This window comes from Lichenostomus cassidix, chromosome 9, assembly GCF_008360975.1.
Source record: "Lichenostomus cassidix isolate B80296 chromosome 9, HeHo_3.0, whole genome shotgun sequence".
NCBI lineage: Eukaryota > Metazoa > Chordata > Aves > Passeriformes > Meliphagidae > Lichenostomus > Lichenostomus cassidix.
Genome location: NC_139490.1, coordinates 5,514,060 through 5,537,542, shown reverse-complemented (window position 1 = coordinate 5,537,542; position 23,483 = coordinate 5,514,060). Strand labels below are relative to the sequence as shown.

The following is a 23,483-nucleotide window of genomic DNA, read 5'->3' as shown; positions in this document are numbered from 1 at the left end:
AGGCATTGCTGAGCACTGAGCCTGACATCCTCACTTTGGACAGTGTTTATTATAGGAGGAGTAACACTCCCCCTGTGTGTCATGTTGCATCTGGTAAATATACAGGTTTAAATGCAAATTGAGAAACAGTCTGGGAAGACCTGATTAGGATGAGAAAAATGTGCTCTGTGCTAAAGGATAACAAATATGTTACTTTAAAGCTGTGGGAAGGTAGAAAAGCTGTAGGGCATGAAAGTATGGTAAGACTTAGTATAACAAAGAGGTGAAACAAGTCATCCCTTCCAACCTCTCAATACATTATTTTTCAAAATAAAATTTAACCAGTTTACTTAGTAAAAACAGTTCATGCGTATTTGTGAGGTTAAAATTCTCAAACAAAACCACTTCCACCTATTGCAATGTAATACCAACTGATATGAAGGGTGTTAACCATATAACCTCATAAACCCCACGTAAAACCAAATATTTAATTTCTAACCTCTGCTGCCAGCTGCTGAAGAGAAGGGGATGCAACGGGGTGCAAAGTCGAGTTGCCTCTGACTGGGTTATGGAGGCTAATGTAAGCCACAGCATTTCTTTGAAGAACACTCTTGAGATCCTACAACACAAGCAGAAAAATGGTTACTGCTATGCATCATTTTAATGAAGGCTTGTTTTGTTCTTTTGGTTTTTTCTAGGGGAAAACTGCACCCTGTGTTTCCATCCTCTGTGATTCCCCAAGTATTAGTTAACCACTGCTTCCTACAATATGCTGTTATGAACTTCAAAGGATATTTTAGTGCTATTTCTCCATGTAGCAGAAGTTATAATTCCATTTCACACATCATCTAAAGAAAATGCAAACAGGTCTGAGAGGAATTAAAAATTACTACACTTGTAAGGCCAAAAATGAAAACATTACACACTGTGAAACAACATGATGGCCTTTTAAACTTCTGCCTGGCAGAAGACAAACTTCAAAAGCAATCATTATCAACAGTTAAATGGACTCAAATTCACCAATGGACCAAATTCAGATTTGAATTGCATAACTTTCCCAGTGTTTTCATTTTATTATTTTTCAGACTATAAAAATAGCATGTACAAACTGTTTCAATTATTATCTCTTTTTTAAAAGGATCCCCTTTGCCTTCTCAGTAATGAGTTCCTCTTTGCATGAAGTGGCTCTTTATATTGAACAGAAGGGGTGTAACGCAATTACATCTGATGCAAAGCTGACTTGAAGTGGAACTAAACAAATTTTGCTTCCAGCCTGGATCTTTTCAATTTGATTTTTTCACCCCCTCTTGTTTCTGAAGAATAATCATGTTGGAAGTATGAAATTTCAATGAGGGCTGGCTGCTTCTTATGCATGGTGAAAAGCAACTAACTATTTTATCTACTGTTTTAATTCATTGAACCATTAGAGTTGGAAAAGCAGCCATGAAACTCTCTGCCAGCTACTCCTGTAATTTATGACCTGAAATCCACTTCAGCCATGTATGACCATCAATACTTTTGGAGGTATTTTCTTTCTTTCAATCAGCTGATTCCTGTTCTGTTGAAAGCAAGAGCCCAAATTGTCTGTGTCAGATTGGATCAACTCCTGAGCACAAATCTGTGAGAAGGGAATCAGCACCAGCCATGGAGACCCTGCAAGGTTTATCTAATCAGTGTAAGCCACAGTGTGGTTCTCTTCTTTCTTTTTTGATTCACTTCTACCCACACTAAGCCTATCAATTTAAATTATTAAATATTAAACCTTCAAGAAGGTGAGAAAGCTCTCTATGGTATTTGTGTGTCTCTGCTGGTTTTGGAGGTTTTCCTCCCTCTGTCAAACCCTTTTCCAATGCTGAGCTCAATCAGGGAGGCAATCAGCTCCCAGAGGTGCTGTATCTGCAACCTTCTCAGCCACAGCAACATCCTGCCATCTCATTATCCCCAGGAATGCCCTCAGTCCATGTTTTCCCTGCATTTGCCATGTAATACATGAAGGAACACAGACAGACCTCAGAGACCACTGAACGAGCCACAATTTCCACATGCTAATTTCATATTGTTTCCATGCTTCCAGCAGGAGCAATCCTGAGAGCAGTGATGCTCCTGCAGCTGTTTTACCTCAGCCCACTCGTAGGAGCCAACGTTGCCAAAGGCTGTTCCTCCCCAGGAGCAGAAGAGCACAGTCCTGTCAGGTCTCCAGCCCTTCTTCACCTTGGCCATCAGGGCTTGGATCAGGGCAGTGAGGACAGCAGTGCTGCTGGCCCATCCCTGCCCACCAAAACCCTGCAAACTGCTGTGCTGGCTGCCCACGATGACATATCTGTCTGAAATCAAGAAGGCAAAAAAAAAAAAAAAAAGAGAGATGAGAATTTTTTTTTTTTTTGGGTACTGAGATTAAAAGAATTCCAAATAACCCTAAAAATGGACTGTATTAGTAGTCTGTGATGCCATTAATACAACACAAAGCTGTCAACAACAAAAATGTGAATGGTGATGTGCAAGACAATCACACAACAAATATACATAAGACTGTGAGTGCTAGTTAAAAATGACCTAGTAAGTAAATATATGTATACACTTTCCTAAATTAATCCCCATGCCCTTGCCTTCACTGTTTGCTAATTGCTCTCTTTATAGATCTGATACAGACTATTTTTACAGCCAGAACTCAGTCATTTGACAATCTAACATTTCCATGCTCACAGTAGAGTGTTATGAAAAAACACAAAATAATAAGCAGGAAACGATCTTCAATACACATCAGCATCAAAAAAAGAAAAAAAAAAAAAGAAAAAAAAGGAAAACAAAAGGTGTGGCAGTACAATGGGAAACATAAAGAAAATACACAAAGTATTAGTACTCCCTCACCTGGAAGACTGTGTTCAGTGCTCACCACCCTATCTCAAAAAAGACATGGCAGAAACAGCAGTTGAGCAGCTGGGAAACAGATTAGAGATCAGGATTTAGCCTTCCGTGGAAGGAGACATTAAAACACCTGGACTGCAGGTTTAGAGAGGAGACATGACAGAGGGATAGAGATAATGAGTGATACAGAAATGGTAAGTCACACCTAGCAGCTTTGTTCATGCTGGAAGAAAGCATTTTACAGAATGAAAAACAGGAGGTTTCAACCCAAAATAAAGAATGTGCCTATGGTTACTCAGAAAAAAAAAAAAACCAAACAAAAAACCACCCCAAAACAACAAAACCCCACACTTTTTTTTTCAGAGAAATAAGATAAAATCTTTATCTCTCAAGGCAAAACCCTAATTCCGCTTACTAGGAGAAAAAAATCCTTATTTTATTCCAGAAGAAATGATGTGTTATGAAATAACATGACTGACTGGTGTGACTGAGGCCTGTCAAGAAGTCAAAGCAGAGTTATTCTGAATGAGCTATTAAACCATTAGACCTTCTGTGTGAGATGAATTTACAGCCCTCTTGGAAGGATCGTTTACTGGTTTTGTTCTGATATTTTATAAAGTCCCCTTCTGGTCCAGATCTAGACTTTTAAAGGTGCTCTTTCCCTATTTCTGGATACCAACAGACAACAGAAGAATAATTATCAAGTGATGCCAGATCCACAGCAATCTCTGAGTGTTATTTTGGTTCCAAAAAGTTCAAACATTTTCGTTTTCTTTCTTTATCCAAGTGGATTTATTCACTTGCTGTCAGCTCATCACAATGGAACAACAGATATTTGTCCATATTTTGTGTTTGCTTATAAAATTAAAATATTTACTCAGTATGGTTTGCAGTGCCTGCTGCCTAGAAGCAATATTAATGGAACACTTTGATTATAAACGGATTCTCTATCAAATTGGAGTTTTACCAGTATTGTTCAACAAAATATCTGAGTGTGTTATTTAACAAGGAATCAAAAATGCTTTACAAAGAGAGGATCTCTTATGTACCTACAACACAACATCTTCAATCAACTGCTTGGGGGTGTGTTTAGGCACGGAAATGAGAATTTCTTTCTAAAACCAGATATGCAAAACGTCAATCTAGATTTACATAATAACGTAAATGCAACAAAATGAAATCAAAATCACGTAATTTTGCAACTTGTGTGATGCATCATGAAACACTTAATTACAGGTTGCACTGACAATGAACAAACATAGGATCTTCAATTCCCTGAATAAGAGGAATCAGGAACCAAAATGAATGGTCTTGCAGGCTTCTAGGTATTTCTAGGTCATAAAAGAAGTGCCTCTAACACAGAGGGATCAGACAGGATCAATGCTTGTCCTGTATAATAATTTCTGTTTAGCCTGTGATCAGACTGTGTGAAAGGAGAGACCTTAGTAAAACCATGTGGGATATTTTGATAGAGAAGAAGCTACAGGCAGCAACTTACTGCTGGAGATGGCAGCTGAATGAGCTGGGGCAAACCAGAACAGCTGGTGCAAAAAAGAATTTCCTGTGAAATTCTTCATCTTTGCACAGCTCTCTCTCAAACAGAGGCAATACCCTAAAGCAAATGACTGCAGGAAAAGCACAGGGAAAGGATGGTCATGTTTGCAGAGGCAGCAGCTGTCCTTTCTCAGAATCACATGGCCAAAAAAAAAAAAAAAAATAGACTAGAGATAGAGAAAAAAATAAGAAAAAAATATCCATCAGATACCCTTGAAGGTGATAAGACAGGATAGCGTTCAGGGTAGTGATGGACTGAACAAGGATTTATCATTAAAAGGAGTCTCTTTATCCTGTCTTTTCTTGTTATATCCATTTTCAACCATGTCCAATAGATCTATAAAACTAGTATTACATTTTTCGGGTTTTAAAATGCTACCAACTATCACATTTCATCTACTCCTACAACTTTTAACATCTTGCTTACATTTCAGATGCTCATTCTTGCTCCTCAGATCTAACATCAGCTAAGGTCACCATTACAGAGATGAACTTGTCTGTGTATGTTAGGTGGTCTTTAAGCAAAAAGAAATAAATTCCACCCTTGGTGATGCTCTGCAGCCCTTCATTAAGCCCTAAAGATAAATTCTGCCTTCTTTCTGCACTTCAGGGAACATAAAGGTGAATATTTCATGTGTATGAAACGAGCAAAACCCCATCAAAATGACAGAGAATCAATGCCATGAAAATACCAAGATTCAAAGCAGTTGAGGAGGAATGACTGCAGTGTCAACCAGGAAGAGCAGAGAGAGAAACAAAGGCTGAACATTGATTCTGTACAAAACATTGTGGTGCATCAGACATTTAACTTGGGCCTGTATGGGAAGAGTTGCTGTGGCTCTTGTTGAGCCACACTCCATGGGACAAACTGTTGCCATTTGAGTACTGACTACACTTATTTATATATATTTATACATTCCTAAAGCTCAGCATATATTGGCAAACTTTTAAAAAGCAGTTTCTTATAGAGGATGCAATAAGAAGATGGAAGATTAGTATAGAGAGGATGAAGGACTTATTAAACAGAAATTGATGTAGATTTTTTATTATTTTTCTTGCCTCTGTTTCACAATTCAGCAGACAGAATGTCTAAACATGGCAGTTTCTGCCTTTCCAACTCCATGACAGCTATTTGCAAAACATTGGTAATAGCAGATTGGTAACTTCAAATTCATGAAGGAAATCAAATCCTTCATAGAAATTAAATTCACTGCGCTAATTGTTTCCTCTGCTGCTTCAAACAAACAAAAATTCTGGTGAGAAGTACAGCATTCTGCACACACAAAACCAAGTCATTATTTCACCAATACAAATAAACTTAAATTTTCTCTGCCTCTTCAATTCCATTACTGAAAATATGGAATGGCTGGCCCACTTCATAAGGGAATGTAAACAGATTTTCTTCCTTTCTTCTTAACCTAATAAAAGAGTATTAAGCAAGCATAACGTTTTGATGATCATCTGCACTCTAGGAATTGTTTGCACTATGTAAGTCACCAGCAACAGCATTCATTCATGCTGCAGAAACCCTTCACCTTTTATCTAGATTCACTTACTGACAGAATAATCTCAAAACGATTTTATGATGTCCTGAGTATCACATTATCTACATACAGAATCAAGGGACAGAGGAAATTTGTGCTTTATGTCTCAGTTACACTTGGGGTCTTATTGTTCAATTATGAGACATGGAGAACTGTAATTATTATCCACAGAATTGTATAAAACCAGCTTAAGGTATGACTGAAACACAAAACAAAGCTGCAACAAATGTTAAAATCATATTAAAATTAAAACCATAGTAGAGTTACTTGGTACAAACTGCTGCTACTCTCTGTGGTCCACGTGCAACTCCTGCTGCTTGTGTAAAAATATGCTTATTATAACTACAATGTCCCCTTCAGTTTATTCTCTGTGTAACCCTCATGTTCTGCCTTGTCATAAATCACAAGACTACTACAAAAAACTCTTTCTTCTTCCTCTGTATTAGTGCACCATCTGGCAAAATAGGATCCAGCCATCATGAAATAAATAATCAACACAAATGACAAAGGGATACTTACCAGGATATACAGCTCCTTTTAAATATCCAATGACATTAGAAATTGTCTTGTAAGTTGTGACAGACTGAATGCTCAGACTGATTGTTTTTTTGCCTGTTAAAAGATTAAAAAAAAAAAGAAAAGAAAATATTAAACTTATTTATCCAGCCAAGAAACATACAGGTGCATACATAATTTCCATACATAGTAAGAAAAAGGTTAAAAAAATACTGAAGATGAACCAGAGATTAAAACATGAAATATTACATTATTTTCTTAGTCCCATTTTAGCAGTGTGGTTCAAAGCCAGAATCTCAAAAGCGATCTCTACTCCTTGAGTTAAAAGATCATTCAATTCACTCAATAAATGCTTCCAGAATACAACAGAAAAAAATAAATTAAAGAGTAGGATTTACATAACTCTGTGATAACAAAATTTGCCCTAATCTTTATAGGTTTTTCTCACCTAATCCTTCACCCAGGTCAATCTATCAATAACATTCACAGAATTCTACCTGGTTTACATTACATTTTCCTCTGGAGAAAAGCCCCTATGTTAAATCAGATGGGAGCAGTCAGAGCTCTCCATCTCTGTGCCAGCACAGCCTTTGGTGATGCTCCTGTGAACATCTGCCAACAGCAGCCAGGGGTTTTGGCTTGGCTGGTGTCAGCTGAGGAAATGGTGCAAATACAAAGGCAGAACAATTTCAAAAGCTGCCTAAATGTAAGGAACTTGCCAGAACTGCCATGCCAGTTGAGACTGGAGCACAGAAAAAAGCCAGAGCAGAGTGAATGACTGAGTTTAAATAGATTTTTAAAAAGTGGGAGGCAATAACCACACAAATTCCTGCAGTTTGTGACAAAGGAAACCAACCAACCAACCCTGGCGAGCTGCTGATACCTCCCAAATATTTCATTTGCATGAGGACAGTCTTAGTAACATCCAGCTCACCTGAAAGGTCATAGCTTCTACTGGAGAGAAATGAAAATATCTTAAACTGCTCTGACTTAAAAAACAGCAGTTGTGTGACAATAACCAGGGCTTCACCCCAGAGCTGTAGGGAGAGTCTCCTCCTTCCACCCCTGTGACAGAATGGTCTAAAGGCATCTCTGGGACAGAACTCCTTCCATGTCCATAGCCCAAATGCCACAGACCAAAATTAAAACATTCCACACATCATTTTGCTCTCTGTGTCCCAGGCTATTTATCCTCCCACAGATTTATTTCTAACAGTTTGTTCCCAGACTTTGTTTCCCAAGATGCACAAAATGTGCAAGTGGGGAGTTTGCTGCAACATGTGAAATAAAAACAACTCATCGTTGCAATGCTCTTCTTCAAGTTCATTTGCTCATACTTCACATGGTAAATTAACTTTAAAATTCTCCCAAAATAAAATACAATATATTTTAATTCACCCGTCTTCATTGATATTTGGAAAAAATCAGCCAACTGCTAGTGTTTGTTTAAAAAAATGTATTAGCAATAGTTATTCTATTTTTATTCAGACAAAACCTCTTCTGTTATCAATAAATGTGTCTTCTCTATGACAACTCTTGTTTTGTTTGAACAAACCAGCATTGAAAATGCAAGCCAAGCAGTTAATTAAAAAAAAAAACCTCAGCACATGACTTTGCAACAATCAAGCACAGCAAGTTAATACTTTGATTTCTCATGTAATTAACTTTGCTCTTCTGTGTAAGTTACTGTAGGATTTATTAATGCCATGTAATTGTGTTTGTTCGATAAATCCACAGATATTCTTTTAGAATTTTAAAAAATATATTTCGTTTAAAAAAATAGTCCAAAGGATTCCCAAGGGGTCCTTTAAAACAAGTGAAAACAGCTCAAGCTATGTTGATTGAGCAGCTTAAATTTAATCTAAACTATGCAAGTTACTTCTTGCTGCTGTTTCTCACCTGCAACCATTCTAGTGCCAATTAAGTCTTCTTAAAGAGATTTTAAAGTCAAAACTGATTTCCTTTCCTTTTCCTACAACACTTCAGATGTTTGTTCCTTTAGGCCCCTTTGCAGACAAAAAGAAGATAAATCCTTTTGAAGACAATTGACTTCACTGTTTTTCCTTAATCAACATCAGCTATCCAGTCTCCAACTGGCAATAAAGACACAGAAAATTAACTGCTGGCAAAAGACATATTCTAAAATCAGATATTTGAGTTAATAGTCGTGTAACACAGTAGTCAGCTTCAAGTGACTTGGGCTTAAAGGCTTAGAACACCAGATGAAAAGGCTGAAACTACTCTTTGGAGAACACACTAGAAGAGAAATTTAATCCCCTTTAAACAGTTCTGTCAACAAACCTCTCTTCTGTTATTTTAAGGATCTTGATAACTTTCTCCTTTTTTTTTTTTTTTTTTTAAATATTCTGTATAAAACTGTGAGCAGACTTTATCTTAACATTATTCAGGATACACTGTCTTTATGTAAGCTAAAAGCTACTTCTGGAATTGAAGAGAACAAAAAAATATTTACTGTCGTTTATTTCTTTCCTGATTTGGAATCTGTAAATTGTCCCATACCAAGTGACTACCTTCTCCTCTTACATTTACATAGTTATTTTTAGAAATGCATGGCTATTTACAGATTTCTATTTGATTAATCAACTATGTTGCCTAATAACAACATATCCTCCTTTATGAACAGATATCCAGAGATCTTGAGTCTCCAAGCCAAATCTTAGTACGAATAACTTAATAAATAAACTCCTTGGTGTTTGATCATCTTTTCTGACCTACAGTGAGGAATCCAGAAATAAAACTCTTCAGATGAAGAGCTTTTGAAAACAAGCAATGCCTAGAATAAAGTCCTTTAAGGAGGCTCTAAACTAGGATGGCCTAATGTGGTACAGAATAAATGTGTCACAGTCAACATCAAAGAGAGTTGAAAATGCTTCAGATGGGATAGCTGAATTTCATAACCTCACACTGTTTTCATTCTTTACCTGCTTTAAAGCAATCAAAAACTAAGCATCACACAGAAAAATACTGGTGCAGAAGAGAATTCTGAAAATACGTCTTGATCATTTACAATTCTGGCAGAAAAACTCTTGAGGTTCAGGTGGGAGTAGAGAGAAGGTACATGAAAAATGCTTCACACAGCTCATACTTAATTCTTTTCATGAACTTCTGTTTACCAAAGGAATTTCTGTTTAAATAAAAAAGTGATCATGAAAAGAAAATCTGAGAGTATTGGTATAAATGTATATTTTCACACACAGGATGTCTGAATTAGATCAGAGTTCCCTATTTAACTTGTCCTTCTTTCAAACACCAGTAAGAGACATCTGCAGAACTTTGTGATATTCCTGCTGCTATGTTCAACACCTCCAGATTTGGTAGATACAGCAACATGCACTGCCACACAACACGCTGGCATCTTTCTCTATTTGCTTTCTTGGATTCTTGTTTAGCATAGTCCAAAGACCCAGGAATTATGGTATTATTTGCATATTGATACCATAGTGTGAGATGGCCCAGGCAGAGCTGATTAAATATGGCAATCTTTATTTTCTCTGACAGGTAGCAAACCACGAAGGAGAAACACATCTAATAACATCACAAGGCTGCAGTTTAACAGGAGGAGATATATATCCTTTATCATCCCTTGCCCTTCCTCTGACTGAAAAGAAGACAGGCTTGATTTGCACTAGTGCAGAACTTGGCAGACAGTTTTATTTATCTTGGATGGGGATCATATAATATGGAAACTAAAGGATTCTTCCAATTATTCCTTTTGTATAATTAATGATTCAAATTTCACACGATCAGAGTTGACTATAAACTCGGTATAATGAAGATCTGACAAGTGGAACTACATAAAATAGATGTTCAAAGTCTCATAAAAACTCATTATATTGTGCTACAAACCTTTCCAGTAACAGTCAGTTCTGGTTATCTGCTGCACTCACCTGTTTTGTTAGAGGAGGAAGATTTGTTTGCAGCCTACAATGGAGCTCTGCACTGCAGTCACTGATGATTCAGTATTGATCAGTGACTGTATTTTGCAGACTAAAAAAAGGGTTACAAAAGATCAAAAGATTCTACCTAGAAAAGCATTTTGATCTGAGTAATTTTATTGTCTGCAGCAGAATGCTGGGAGTCTGTATACCTGACTCTATTATTCACATACTGTTTGATACCATTCAAGTTACTTAAACTATTCATGCTTTGGCTTCACTATTTTAGAAGTTAAAGTATAAAAAAATTACACCTATTGCACAGGAAAAAGCATTAGGAAGTGGCAAGAAATAGGATCTTTAAGTGAGATCACTGCATGAATGTTTGCATTGTACTTCCTACCAACTGAGGCACACAAGGGCAGACCAAGTGATCATCTAGTCCTTATCTCCAAGAGTGACCAGCACCAAAATGTGGAGAAGAAGGGAAGAACAGGATGAGCCACAGAACAGGATGATGCCACAGACACCTGGAGATGATCATGAGTGAAATGTTGCATCTTTCTCACCTTCTCTTCTCTCAGACATGTCAGGTGAGTATGAAAACTGACACTTCAAACCAAAGTCAAAAATTACACACATGACACTAATGTGTTTAAACACCAGATTTCCAGGATTGCCATTCAACACCAAAGTAAATGGTCATTAGTGTCAAAAAACACTCTGGAAATGAAATCCCATTGGATAGATTTACATTAAATACTCAAGAGGTTAATTGAAAAGGGATAATTTGAAATCTCCTAAATAGTGGGAAACTTAACAACAAAGACAGTTCATTGTACACAGCAGGACTTTCTTCATTTAAGTTTATAGAAGTGTTTTAGTTTTACAACAACCTTCACAATGTTCTAGAATATATCCTAGAAATTCTCTGTTTAAAAAAAAAGGAAGCTTCAAAACCTTACAGTTTCGCTATAAAAGTTCACTCTGACATTCCTTCTAATTGCCTGCTTTTGGGGAAAAGTTAATGGGAGCACAGAATTTCAGATTAATGAGGATTGAGTACAAAAATGTACCACGCCAAACAAAAAGCAAATCTAATTACTGACTTCATCTAACAGCTAACTTCAATTCCCACTATTTGCTCTGCAGGTCCTGAGCACTCGATCTGTCTGGAGTGTTTCTCTCCATCTCCTCCCACTGCCTCTGTCACATTTTGTCTCTTGAAAACTGCAAGGCTAAGGGAAAAAAAGCAGCAATGTGAGAAAACTATATATAAATGTTTAATCACTACTGATGAATCTGCTGTTCAGCTTTTTGAAACATACTGATGAGAGAATGATGATCATTTTATCCTAACAAATTTTAAGCCAACCAATCATCTGGATTGCTCATTCACCTCTTTTGACAGATGAGTGATGAGTCCCACGTCAGAACTGAAATCTCTCTCTTAAGCTTCTTCAAATCAACAGCAAGACTGCAAATTCAACCTTCACTGCTCTCAAATGCATCGCTGCCCTCAGCATTAGCTCTTCAGATTTTAATGTTATTAAATAGTTATACACCATTTCTTATCATAAAACCAGTCTTATTTCTCTCCCATTAAGGCTACTACTGAACAACAGCACACTCTGTGCTCCAGAACATCAACAGCTTCACCATTCAAGGGAAAATGTATCATAATACATTACAGAATTACACCAGGCTTCTTCTTGAAGTCCCTATTTTCTCAGTAAATTAAGAGTTTTTGAAAAAATCCCAAGTGGATTTCTGTGGTTCAGAAGGTTTACATGAAATAAGAAACAAGCTGCTGTGTTCACCCAGAGTAAGGCAAATGTGGATTGGCTCTCACTAGACTGCTGGCTTGGAATACTCTTTTTCCCAGAAATTCTGTTCTCACAAAATTCCTGTCTTCTCAGGAAGATAAAACAGCCATGCCACACCTGCCACAGAAAAAGCAGAATAAGCTGCCCTTTAGGTGATTCTGTCCTGCAGCCTCTACACAAAGCTTTTAGGGAAACACACAGTGTGCAGTCTTTTATCTTTCTGAAATGAGTGTCATTTGCCAGCCCAAATTCATGCTTTGCTCCAGGCACTTCAGCTGTTGAGAATTCCTTCAATACTAACAAGCTCCATGCACCCTACCTGGAATGGTTAAGCATTTATTCCTTCCAAAATGACCTTTTCTCCTGTTTGTGGGGGCAATCAGTTGATTTTTTAAATATCTAGTCAGCCATGCATGGAGAGCAATAGTCCTGCCAAACCAAAACAGCTTCAGTCATGAAGCATCAGGTCTTCTGCCTTCCTTTTTAGTATGTATAACTAACAATGCTAACACAAGTCATAAAATTAATCAACCTTTTTTATGACTTGTTGTATTGTGCTCCTATTTCTCAGTAACTTTCCAAAAGCAATAAACAAGTGATACAGCACATGATAGTACATTGGTTGCCCTTAAAATTGGTTTTTACTGTTATCATCACTGTGTGTAGCACAGGATACAGTGGCTAAATTGATTTGCCTCCTCCCTTCCAACACCACAGCTTCAAAGCAATTCATGTAAACAGGAATTAGGACAAAATACACCATTTTTTCCTGGTGAAAGATGGACAGGTACAAAACAAAACTGAAGACAGAATTACCCTTTGACCTCATCTAGGATGTTCTCTGGAAGATATTTCAGTGAAACACTGTGCAGTGTCTTTGCTGGAAGACTCTACTCTTACTTTTTTTTCCCCCCTACATCAGCAGTAAGTTTTTTCAAGCAATAATCTGTGTGACTTTGCTAATGGCATTATTTCTAGAGAGATACTATGAATGCATTCATCTGGCTCTACTCAAGGTACTTTGTTCTTATCATGATGTCTGTTTTCCTGGTGAAACTTGGAGGAAAAGCTGCCTGAAGGTTCAGACAACAATACATTGTTTTTTCTATAGTATATACAAATTAAGAAACATAGAGACATGTTTGGAATTTAAATGTTATTATTCCAGAAACAGAAAAAAACCTCACAGAATTACATAGCTGCTGATGCTTTAATGTTGAAATCACATTATTAGTAGTACAACAAGTCCTAACAAACCACAGTGCAGCACTAATAAACCCTCCCTAGTGATGGTCTCAACACACAGGAGGTTTTAAGCCAATATTAAGTATTAGTGCTCTATGCCTTACATTAATAGTTTTTTTTTTTAAACCAAAACTTCCATCTATCAGATTTCAGGAGCATAATCTTTTGACTGTTCATAGCCTCTTCAAGAAAGCATCTAAGCAAGAACTCATAATCAGCTAAACCTCTCACTTGTATGCAATTACAGAAAGTGGATTTGGAGTCCTTGAGGAACATTCCATTGGTGAAGTTTATTTGAAAAGCATTACCTGTGGCTGGCAGCTGGAGGGGTGTACACCTGGATTTTTGGGCAGTGTCCTCAGGTAGGGAAACAAGCTTTCTGGCAAGCACTGCAGAAATTGGTTGTACCAACAGCGTTGTGAGGTTCACTCGATTTTGCCTGTAGCTTCCATCTTCAAAGAAAGAGAAGAGCAGTTTAGTAAATGAAAATTAGATTTTTTCCTTCATAAGCCAAACAAAAAAAAAATATGCAGATATCTACCATGCAGCTTAAAACAACTGATTTAGATAAGCAGCTGTTGTTTTGTACTTACCATACTGGAAAAAAGTTTCTTCAAGAGCATGTACTACAAAATTACATGTCCATATTACAGTATTTATGCAATAGTTCCACAAGTAAGAAACTATTAGGAATATTAACTGATAAAGATATCTGTCCAAGCAGATATTAGATTGTGAACTAAACATAACAAATTAAATTGCTGTGTAGTTAAAGGAATCACTGAAAAACAGAATTACTGGCCAGCAGTAACTTTCCAATTCAAGTAAAAGCTGAACAGCTGAAGGAGGTCTGGAATAAGAGGGTACTAAACAGACACATCAGGTGGAGGAAGGTATGGATTAAAAAGCATCAGAATGCTTCATTTACAGCTTAAACACCTTAAGAAGGAATAGCACAAACCTCTCAAGATCAGCAGTTTCATCCAAATGTGAACATCTCCCTTTAACTGAAAAGAGGTGAGTTTCCACACACATGCCTGTCTAACTTTTGATGCTGGGAAGGTTGCTGATGAGATAATGAGGTATTTTGGGAGACCAGCTGATAGAAGCCTAACTTTGCACATGGAAATTCTCTGAAGCACTTCAGGACAAAACACCTGTTTTTCTCATCTATTTCAGACAGGGATCATCTCTTGCCATGAGAGCAAGAACCCTTCTGGCAGATGAAAAGCCCAGCCATGGAGAAGGAGCAGAGGTTGATGGGCTGGGGCAGAACACAGCTTTAGCACAGCCTGCAGCACCCTCAAAGCCTTCCCTTGTCTCTGTTCCTCCTGAACCATGGCCAAACTTCCACCCAGAGATTCAGAATACAAGGTGTCTCCCTGAGACCTCTGTGAAATAAATACCTTATTTTCTGTCAACATGGAGTTCTTTATTACCCAAGAGCATTCTTTAAATTCCCTGTGACTGCAAGCACAAAGGGAGGAAGCTCCCAGCAATCAGCAGCAGGTTTCAAGTAAATTTCTATAAAATTACTACCAGGACTGTTGTTACTGAACCACAATATAAAAAACCCCAAGACCTAGACACATCCTCAAATTTTAATTTTTTTTTGGTGCTAGAAACTCCTGAGACTTCCTGTACTATGCCCTTAATCATCATGTACAAATTGACCAAAGTTATAACATTTAATTATGGAAAAACAAAATGCGTTGTTCAGCTTTAATACACAGTGACAAGGTTATCAGTGTTCAGTTTCAAAGGATCAGACAAATTTTTAAGTGGAAAGGTAAAGGTGGTTCAAAATGTAATTTAAAAAAAAGCTTTGCTTCATCCAAGTTGGTCTGGGTTCAAAATCTCTTAAAATTCTCACTTCAGCAAACTGATGGCAAAATCCATTTGGTCAAGCATTGAGAGTTTGTTTCTGCAATCAAAAAGAACCCAAAGAAGTCCATCAGAGATGTCCAAATGAGACATTATTTTCTGCCTAGTGGTTGTCAATCTGCAAACTGTTTTACAGGAGCAATGAAGCTCAAAATGCTTCAGATGAGAAAAAAATCTGCTTCCTCCAGTTACTTGCAATTTGAGCTTCACACCTGAATAACCTGTGAAAGATACACTTTCAAGAACAACTTACAGGAAAAACCCCTCTGTATTTAAAGATTAATAATTTCACAATCCAAGAAGGAGTTTGAAGTGTGGGAGAACAAGAAAAATAAAATCTACAGAAAGGCATATTTAAATTATCTGAACAAATTTATCTGGAAGAAAAACTTCTAATAGGAGGAATTCATAAAGACCTGCCTAGGCAGGTGAGAAAATCTCTTCAACTGAAATCTCTTTAAAGAAAAGTGCAAGCAAACATCTGGCAGGAAGGATGCAGGTATGGCTGATGCCCTCCCTGAGGGAAGGTGCTACATTAGATGACCTCTTGACATCTTTTCCAGGTCTGATCTCTATAAAATTCTCTAGTAACTGAACTTGATGAACTACTAACAGAGAAAAAAAACCTATTGGAATTAGTATTAAAAAATGTTTAAAAAAAAAAAAAAAGGAGGAAGAAGTTAAGTTAAGACTTCCTATCCCTCTGCCAGGCATTTATTAGCTGTCACAAGAGTAGGGAGACTGAGGAACCAACACATACAATGAGCAGATTCCAAAAGTGACCCATTCAAGACCAATCTCTGCAGTGCACATTTAAAAACCTGGAGATTTCCAGGGCTGCTAGTTAAAGCCTAATCACTCAGTTTCTAAATACTCCTGAGTTTGGTGCTGCAGTGACTGTGAAACACTGCAGTGCAACTTCACAAAGAAACCAACACACTGAAAGAACTTGGAGATTCTTGCTGGCACTTTGTCTGCTGGATGCCAAAGCCTTTGGAGCTTTCAGAATCTGTGGGAGCAACAAATGCTTTGAGGATAATTTAAATTTGACATTTTTGCTTGTAATGAAATTTAGTTTTATAGCATGAAACTCTTCCAAGAAACAGAATTCCTTTTTCTCTGCAAGACTAGCAATGTAACCATGCCAGGTGTAGAACCTCTATTAATTTGAGAAAGTCTCTAGAGAACATACTGTAAAGCGAGGAGAAAAATATGGTAATCAATTATTAGGTTAATTTTAGGAGCACAAAAAGAGGCAATCTTTTGAAATTTTCTGCACAGAAAAGCAAGGCCTGCATTCCTACTTCTGCAGTGACTGTGTGTGATGTTTTCTTTTTCAATGCAAGCACAAAGCTTGAGCACCAATTCCCCCACTACTCAGTTTGGGACACTTCTAACCCAGCATTTCACAGTGCTCCATCACTGAAATCACTGCCACTGGCAACATGTGCTGAGATTTCTGGGATTTTTGTACTGGGAGAATTTAATAGTAATACTTGTGCACCATATCCCACTCAATTCTGAGTAAAAAACCCAATTCTGTCACCGTTTCAGTGACTTTTTTGAAGACTGAAAAATCAGAGATAGTCACAATGTCTATAGCCCAAAAATATTGCTTCACCCACAGCTTCCTTTGTATTATGCAAATAGTTTTTTATTTCTATTTCTCTAAGAAGTTTTGTATGATATGAATCAACTCTCTGTTCATTTTTGTTTAAATTCCAGATTCAAAGCGAGATTGGGCAGAACACCGTATTTCATCATTCTCTGTTTATTCAAGGCACCTTCTGCCAGGATCAGATAAAACAAAAAGTTAACAACTAAAACTCTCTAAAAAGTTTACTGATAGGATTCATCAAAATAATTCCTTCTATGACCTGAAACACTGTTTTAATGATGTTCCCCCAAAAAACACAGACAAAAGAAAAGGTCTGACTCAACACCAAGCTGTAATTGTATGTACCCACATCTTTGACTTTCTGCTGCATTAATAATAGAGCAGTATTAGTTTTGAAATATCTGAAGTGAATGGCTCATTAATTTTTCACCTTAAGCTTAATAGAAATTTGACAAACAGTTTTATGCTGAGAACAGACACGCCAAGCAGGACTTCACAGCACATGATGGGAATAAATTAGAGCATGAAAGACAGAATAGCATGCGTTTGGTCAAATAAGATGGTTCTGTCACTCAACTGCCTGAAGTGAACATTTAGTGCAATGCATTCCTGTGAAAGAGGCATTTTTCCATTTATCCATTCCCAGGGTATATTCTGCACTGTCCTTTGTCAGCAGTTGATCTTCTATTAAGCATGACAAACCCAGAGATGTATAAACTGACATGTCACAGACATTTATGTTATTTGTGCTTTGAACTTGTACACAACTTCCCCCCACCTCTGGTGATAACATTCAACAGCTGTTAGCTCCCACTGGCTCTCCTGCAGCCACTCACAGTCATTTGTATTTCTCTGAAAAAAACAGTTTCTCTGTGCTTTTTCTGGCTTTAATCTAACCAAACCTACAGGAGCTGGGCAGTACCTGTGACAGGGAGGCTCCACCAGCTGGCTCTGGTACTAAACTCTCACCACTGCTGGTAATCATTACTTTTGCAGTGCAGCAGCTCTTGATTAAATCTTCAGCTCCAGCTGCTTACAATACTGTCCATGTTCATTTTCAAGACAGATTTTCTAACTCAAAAAATCAGCCTTCAGTAAAGCTTTCCCATCCCACTTAACCTCTGCTATAAAATGTACCCACCTGCTATACCTCACAAAGTCAATGACGTATTTTTTGCCTTCCTGAATTTTCTCTTTGAACAAAGAAACTCGTTCTAGCTGTTATTTCTTGCTGAAAATGGATACAGTTAGAATATTGACCCAGACAAACTGATGCTGTCCTGCAAGCAGTTAGGATCAGGATATTCTGGGAAAGAACTCTCCATCTGCTCAGTGTTTGGACTTCCAAAGTCAGATACATGTTTTACTGCATGTGAAGTCAAACAGAGACCTCTCCCTCTAACAGAAATGGTGCTGAACATTCCATGCTGTTTAAAATGGAAGCAAGAAGGGATTTTATTAATGGGAAGGAGAAGACCATACCTTCAGACTTTGAGTATCTTGAGATGTAGGAGCTAAAAATGTTAGGAAGGATAAGAAAAAAAATACCAGGCAAAGAGAAAAGTTACCCAAGAGGAGCAGAAGCTGGAGCAGGTGCCTACATAGAACTGGTAACAAGCAGCTTCCTGCTATGTCTTTATTCAGTTCTCTGTGAATTATCCACTAGAATTACAATGTGGAACATAAGTCAGTTTTGAAGTGCTTTGCTTCACTAGCCACTGGTAAAAATATGGAGGAAGAGAAAAACATTTGCTTCTCTTCTGTAAAAAAAAAAAAAAAAGAACTTTGAAATTCTGCAAGCAGGGATTTTAACAACAGCCACAAGAAAGGCCTTTCAAAGCAGCTTCACAGGCAATGGAGCATGAGATGATGAATCACAACAGCCTTGTTGGCAGCTTGCATTTCAGGATGCATGGTCACAAATGGACAGGGGATGCTCAGAACTATGTAGTGATTGGAGATTTGGGTGAGGAAGATGTCTGTGCCTGTGAAAGGTTTATGCACATTTACAGAAAATACAGGACTGAAAGGCAGTGAGGATCACCCAGAAGAAAAACAGACAACTGAGAGTTCTCAGAAAGGATCTGAAATACATTTTTCATTTTTTTCTTAGCATTGGTGATAGATAAAAAAATTTCTTTTAAAACAGCTTTTTTAAAAAAATTCACATTGTCATGACATCAGGAGTTAACAATGAGTTTAAAAGAAAACTGAAGATACCACACCAAAGTAAACCACATCAAACTCCCCAAAGTTAAGAAGACCATACATCCACTAATACATAGAGAAAACCATAACCCTATAGAAATACTGGTTGGCTTTATAGAGTATATTCACTGTATTTTGTTTACATAACATTTTATCAATGGAGTGAATGCAAATCTGTGTATGTATTAGTCAAGACTATATCTTTAAACAGATTTCTGCCATCCTTAAAAATAAACCTAAAAATTCTATAGTTAATATGAAAAAAACCCAAACCCTCCAGAACTTGCTGTCATCTTTTTCACTCCCCTACAAGGAAATTTGCTTAACCATGAAAGAGAAAAAAACATCACTCCCCTCTCTCTCAGTGCAAATCACTCTTGTCTTAATGCCTACTTAATGTACTTTAAAAATACTGTCAGTCTTGTTTCTTTTTAAGATACACAGAATAAAAAGCAACGCATTTATTGTGTAAAAGCAAAACTGCTTTGACACGCTGATGCAAAACCATCTCATTAATTTCCCTGCTCCCTTCTGAGAATATTTAATAAAACGGCAAGAATAAAAAATGAAAACTGAACAACTTTTCACAATGCTCTCACCATTCTGAATCCCCCTTTCCACTTAGCTCGTTGCAGTGGCCGCTAATTAAAATGACATAGAGGTGGCCAAAATAGAGCAACATTACATAACATTTCCACACCAATTGACACAAAGTAAAATCTTTCCTTTTTAAGTATCAACGCTTCTGTAACCACTAAGTCGTAAAAAGGAAAGAGCAGCTCTTCCACATATTACAAATAGCTAAAACATATTTTTATGTTCTACTAAATATGGAATGCAACAGGGAGAAAGGACAAGACACTTCTCAGGTTTTCCTGTGCTAGCAAATGCCTGTGTCACTGCTGAACTGAAAGGAATTCTGCACTGGCAGACAGCAGGTTTGGCCATTGACACACAAACTCCTGCCCAACATTTAAACAGGGCTGATGGATCTTCCAAAGGGTTGGTGTAAGTCTTATGGGTCACAAGACAGAAAATAAATATCTCTTAATGCTTTGAAAATAAGCTTATTTTAAAAAATCCAGTAATCATAAATTTCAGTTTCTGCACTATTTATTCTTTGCCATCCATACAGAATGCAAACCAGAATATCCAGTACTTTAGTATTTAATTTTGGATTCTGTTTGAGGTATTCTTGAGGTATTCTTTGAGGTATTCAGCAAAACTACTTGAAGCAATTGCTTTGATGCTCAGAATTACTGCACAATCCAAATTACTATGAATCAGATTTATTTTTTTTTTTTAATCTTTCTCCTAGGAAAGCTACTTCAGGAATCCTATACCTGCAAGGCTAGGTATGAAATGTACCTGTTTGTTGCTCCCAGCAAATATATTTCCCAGACTATTAGCTCTAGGATGTTCTTGAACCAGGATCTGGAGGGAAGTTGGTGTGTGTGCAGGAGGGAACACAAATCAAACTGATGAACTCAGCTTGGCAGAGGTGGATTTTAAAACTGATATATGACAGAACATTCTCAAATCCAGTGCCAAGAGCATTATGGAATTTGATATCAGTTTCACTGAACAAAAAAAACCTTCTCTCCCTCCTGCAGAAAGGATCCAGGCAGCCAGCAAACAGGAGGAGCAGCAAGTCACACCAGCAATGGGCACACAGCACCTCCTGCACAAATTAGGTTTTCTCTTAAGCTCTTCAAGAAATGAGGAATTTCTGGCACATTAATGGGCTGATCTTAGAGCTTGAACCCTCGTGAAATAAACCGTGGTGATGATGGACACCACAATGGAACAAACAACAAACGTGGAAATGAGACACTGACACAGATTTCCTCCCCTTCAGTGATGATCAAGAGTACATAGAGTAAAATAAGGGTCTTGTTAATTTATGGGAAACAGATTTGCAGCTGCCAGAACACACATCAGGTAGCAAATATCATCCTTGTTCTGATTACAAACAAGCACAGATCCCTGTTTACTCACAATAAGGAGATTTATTGTTATTAAAAATAATAAAAGCCCTATAGTGCTCTACAAGGAGTGGAATGGGAATAGAAAATCTCTAAGAAAACACTGAAAGTGACAGGTTTAGGATGACAATTATTTAGTTTATAGCACGTAGTGAACACTGCAATGACTCACAATCACGTGCTGTCTGTACATTTTTGGAGGACAACATGAAATAAAATTGCATATGTTATCTGTGGTACTGTATGCTTTTCTGAAAAGAATAAATATCTCTGATGCATTGTTCCATGTTTGTTTGAAACCACTGAAAGTCACATTTTGGCTTCAAGAGTTAGTTACAGCTTTTAAAAGGTAATTTAAATTATCCTTTTTCTCAATTTTTTTTTTTTAGGAATTATGGCATAATTCAAGAAAACTGTTCAAAAAAAAAGAAAGCCTCTAATATTCTGACTGAAAATGACAAATAATTAATATGTATCTGCTGTTTTAAAAGTTTAAAGAAGCTCCAGTGTTAATTTTACTTGCACGATATTAATGTCAAAAAATTTGTATAAGAAGATAAATCTACTAATAATGCACGTCTAGCAATGCAAAGTATGTTAATATCACTTAGCTTTGTTTTGGCAGGGCATGCAATTGGAACTGCAGGAATGCTAATTTTCACCTTAAATTCTGACTGTATGTATCAAAGGCATACAAGAAGTTAAAGAAAAAAATATAAAATCTCATACCTGCTTTATCTTTTCCTAAAGGGCTTTCACCCAATCAAAGGAAATACAGAAGAACCAGGGATTTCAAAAAGCCAGACTGCAAGGGAAGTGTTCCAAGTTCTCAGTCCATCTTTATTAATCTTTCACACTCAGGATCAGATGAAGTTGACATATGTGGTCATGTACCAGGAATAATTTGATTAAAATTACCGAAGAAAAAGAAATATCCTGGCAAATCAATCTCAAATGACAGTTTCCCAAAATGAAGATACAGGTGTTCTCAAGACCTCTATTAATCCTGTTTATAGCAGAGAGTGGAGAAAGAGCTCTGCTCAGAAATTCCTGAAATTCTGAATATCTGGTAATCCTTGTAACACATATTGGTTTATTTCTTGGATTACAGAGCAGAGACAAACAAACCATAATCTATTTGCAGCTCCTCAGAGATACAAACACTGCTATTTAATTTACTTAATAACTTGCTCATGTATTTGCAATGTTTTATTATGTTCAGGCTGACTTGTGCTCCTGCTGGATTCAGCTTCAGAAGGCGATTACAAACACCCAGGAGAAGTGTTTTGGTTTTTATTTGGATTTTATTTGGGGCACAACAGCACGTTTTCTGTGAATATTCACCCCAAACTCCAAATGGAGTCCTTGGCCCTAAATGATTTCTAAACCCTCTCTTGTAAGAAGCTTTGCATCCTCAAACGAGCTCGTGTAACCTGAGATGAGCATGAAAAATTAATCATTTTGTTCAAATAACAGAGCTGAGGAGCTGGTTAAGGTTTAGGTTAAACTCCCTGAAATTCAAGGACAATTTGAGTCAGGAACATCAGAAGCAAAGAAAATTTGTAAGAAAACAGAAAATCAGGCAATGCTTGACATAAATAATTCCTTGTTGAAGAAGGGTAGAGCAGCAACATCATTTCAGAATATTGTATTTCAGGTCATGTTTTAAATTATGTGTCAGTGATAAGCATATATTCCTGCACACAATTTTGAAAAATGCTACTCAGGATTTTTTTCAAGTTAAATAATAAGAATGACATTTCCACATTTCCACATGGTGGAGATTATTGCCAGTTATACCTACTAAAATTCAGCAGAAAATAAGTATATTGTAATCAGAATTATTATTTTAAACTAATTTTAAAAAGAGTGCCCAAGTTGGGTTTTTTTTCTGGGGGGAAATAAGTATTTTTTGCTAACTTATATTCACATATAAAATAATGCACTCTTTGGCAGTAACCTGTTAGTGGAATTTTGTGATTTCAGAGAATGACCTGCAAAAGAACAAATGCTGTAGTAGAATAAAACACTCGGGAAGACAAAAAAGAAAATAAAGTGCTAGAACAATGAAAAATGAACATGGAAAACAACAGGAACTTTACAAACCAAAACTAAAATATGGAAAAATAGCTATTTTGTTCTAAATTTTTCTGCTTCTACACATGTTGTTTTGCAGAAATGTCGTATTTCAGAACACAAAAATTAGCAGGGAAGTTCCACACATTTTTTTCCCATTCTGCAGGCAGGCTCAAAGCATTGTTTACAATTAACACAAATGTATTACCCTGACTCATTTGAAGACAATTCTCTTTTTAGGAGAAGTAAAATGGCAGACTGTCCACAGCTCCTCAAAGAACATTCCC

The 23,483-nt window shown here is 37.0% G+C and overlaps 1 protein-coding gene across 5 annotated transcripts in view; it reads right to left on the bottom strand.

Annotated features, from left to right (window-relative positions):
• The window catches only part of NAALADL2 (N-acetylated alpha-linked acidic dipeptidase like 2), a 394,159-nt gene that overhangs the window by 89,462 nt on the left and 281,214 nt on the right, over positions 1–23,483 (bottom strand). For all 5 annotated transcript variants that reach the window (XM_085069057.1, XM_085069058.1, XM_085069060.1 and 2 more), the window contains 4 exons: positions 13,734–13,877; positions 6,462–6,554; positions 2,098–2,303; positions 479–598 (listed from right to left, as the gene is read on the bottom strand). In XM_085069057.1, coding sequence (XP_084925183.1) covers positions 479–598; positions 2,098–2,303; positions 6,462–6,554; positions 13,734–13,877 — 563 coding nt within the window. The remainder of the gene's footprint in view (positions 1–478; positions 599–2,097; positions 2,304–6,461; positions 6,555–13,733; positions 13,878–23,483) is intronic.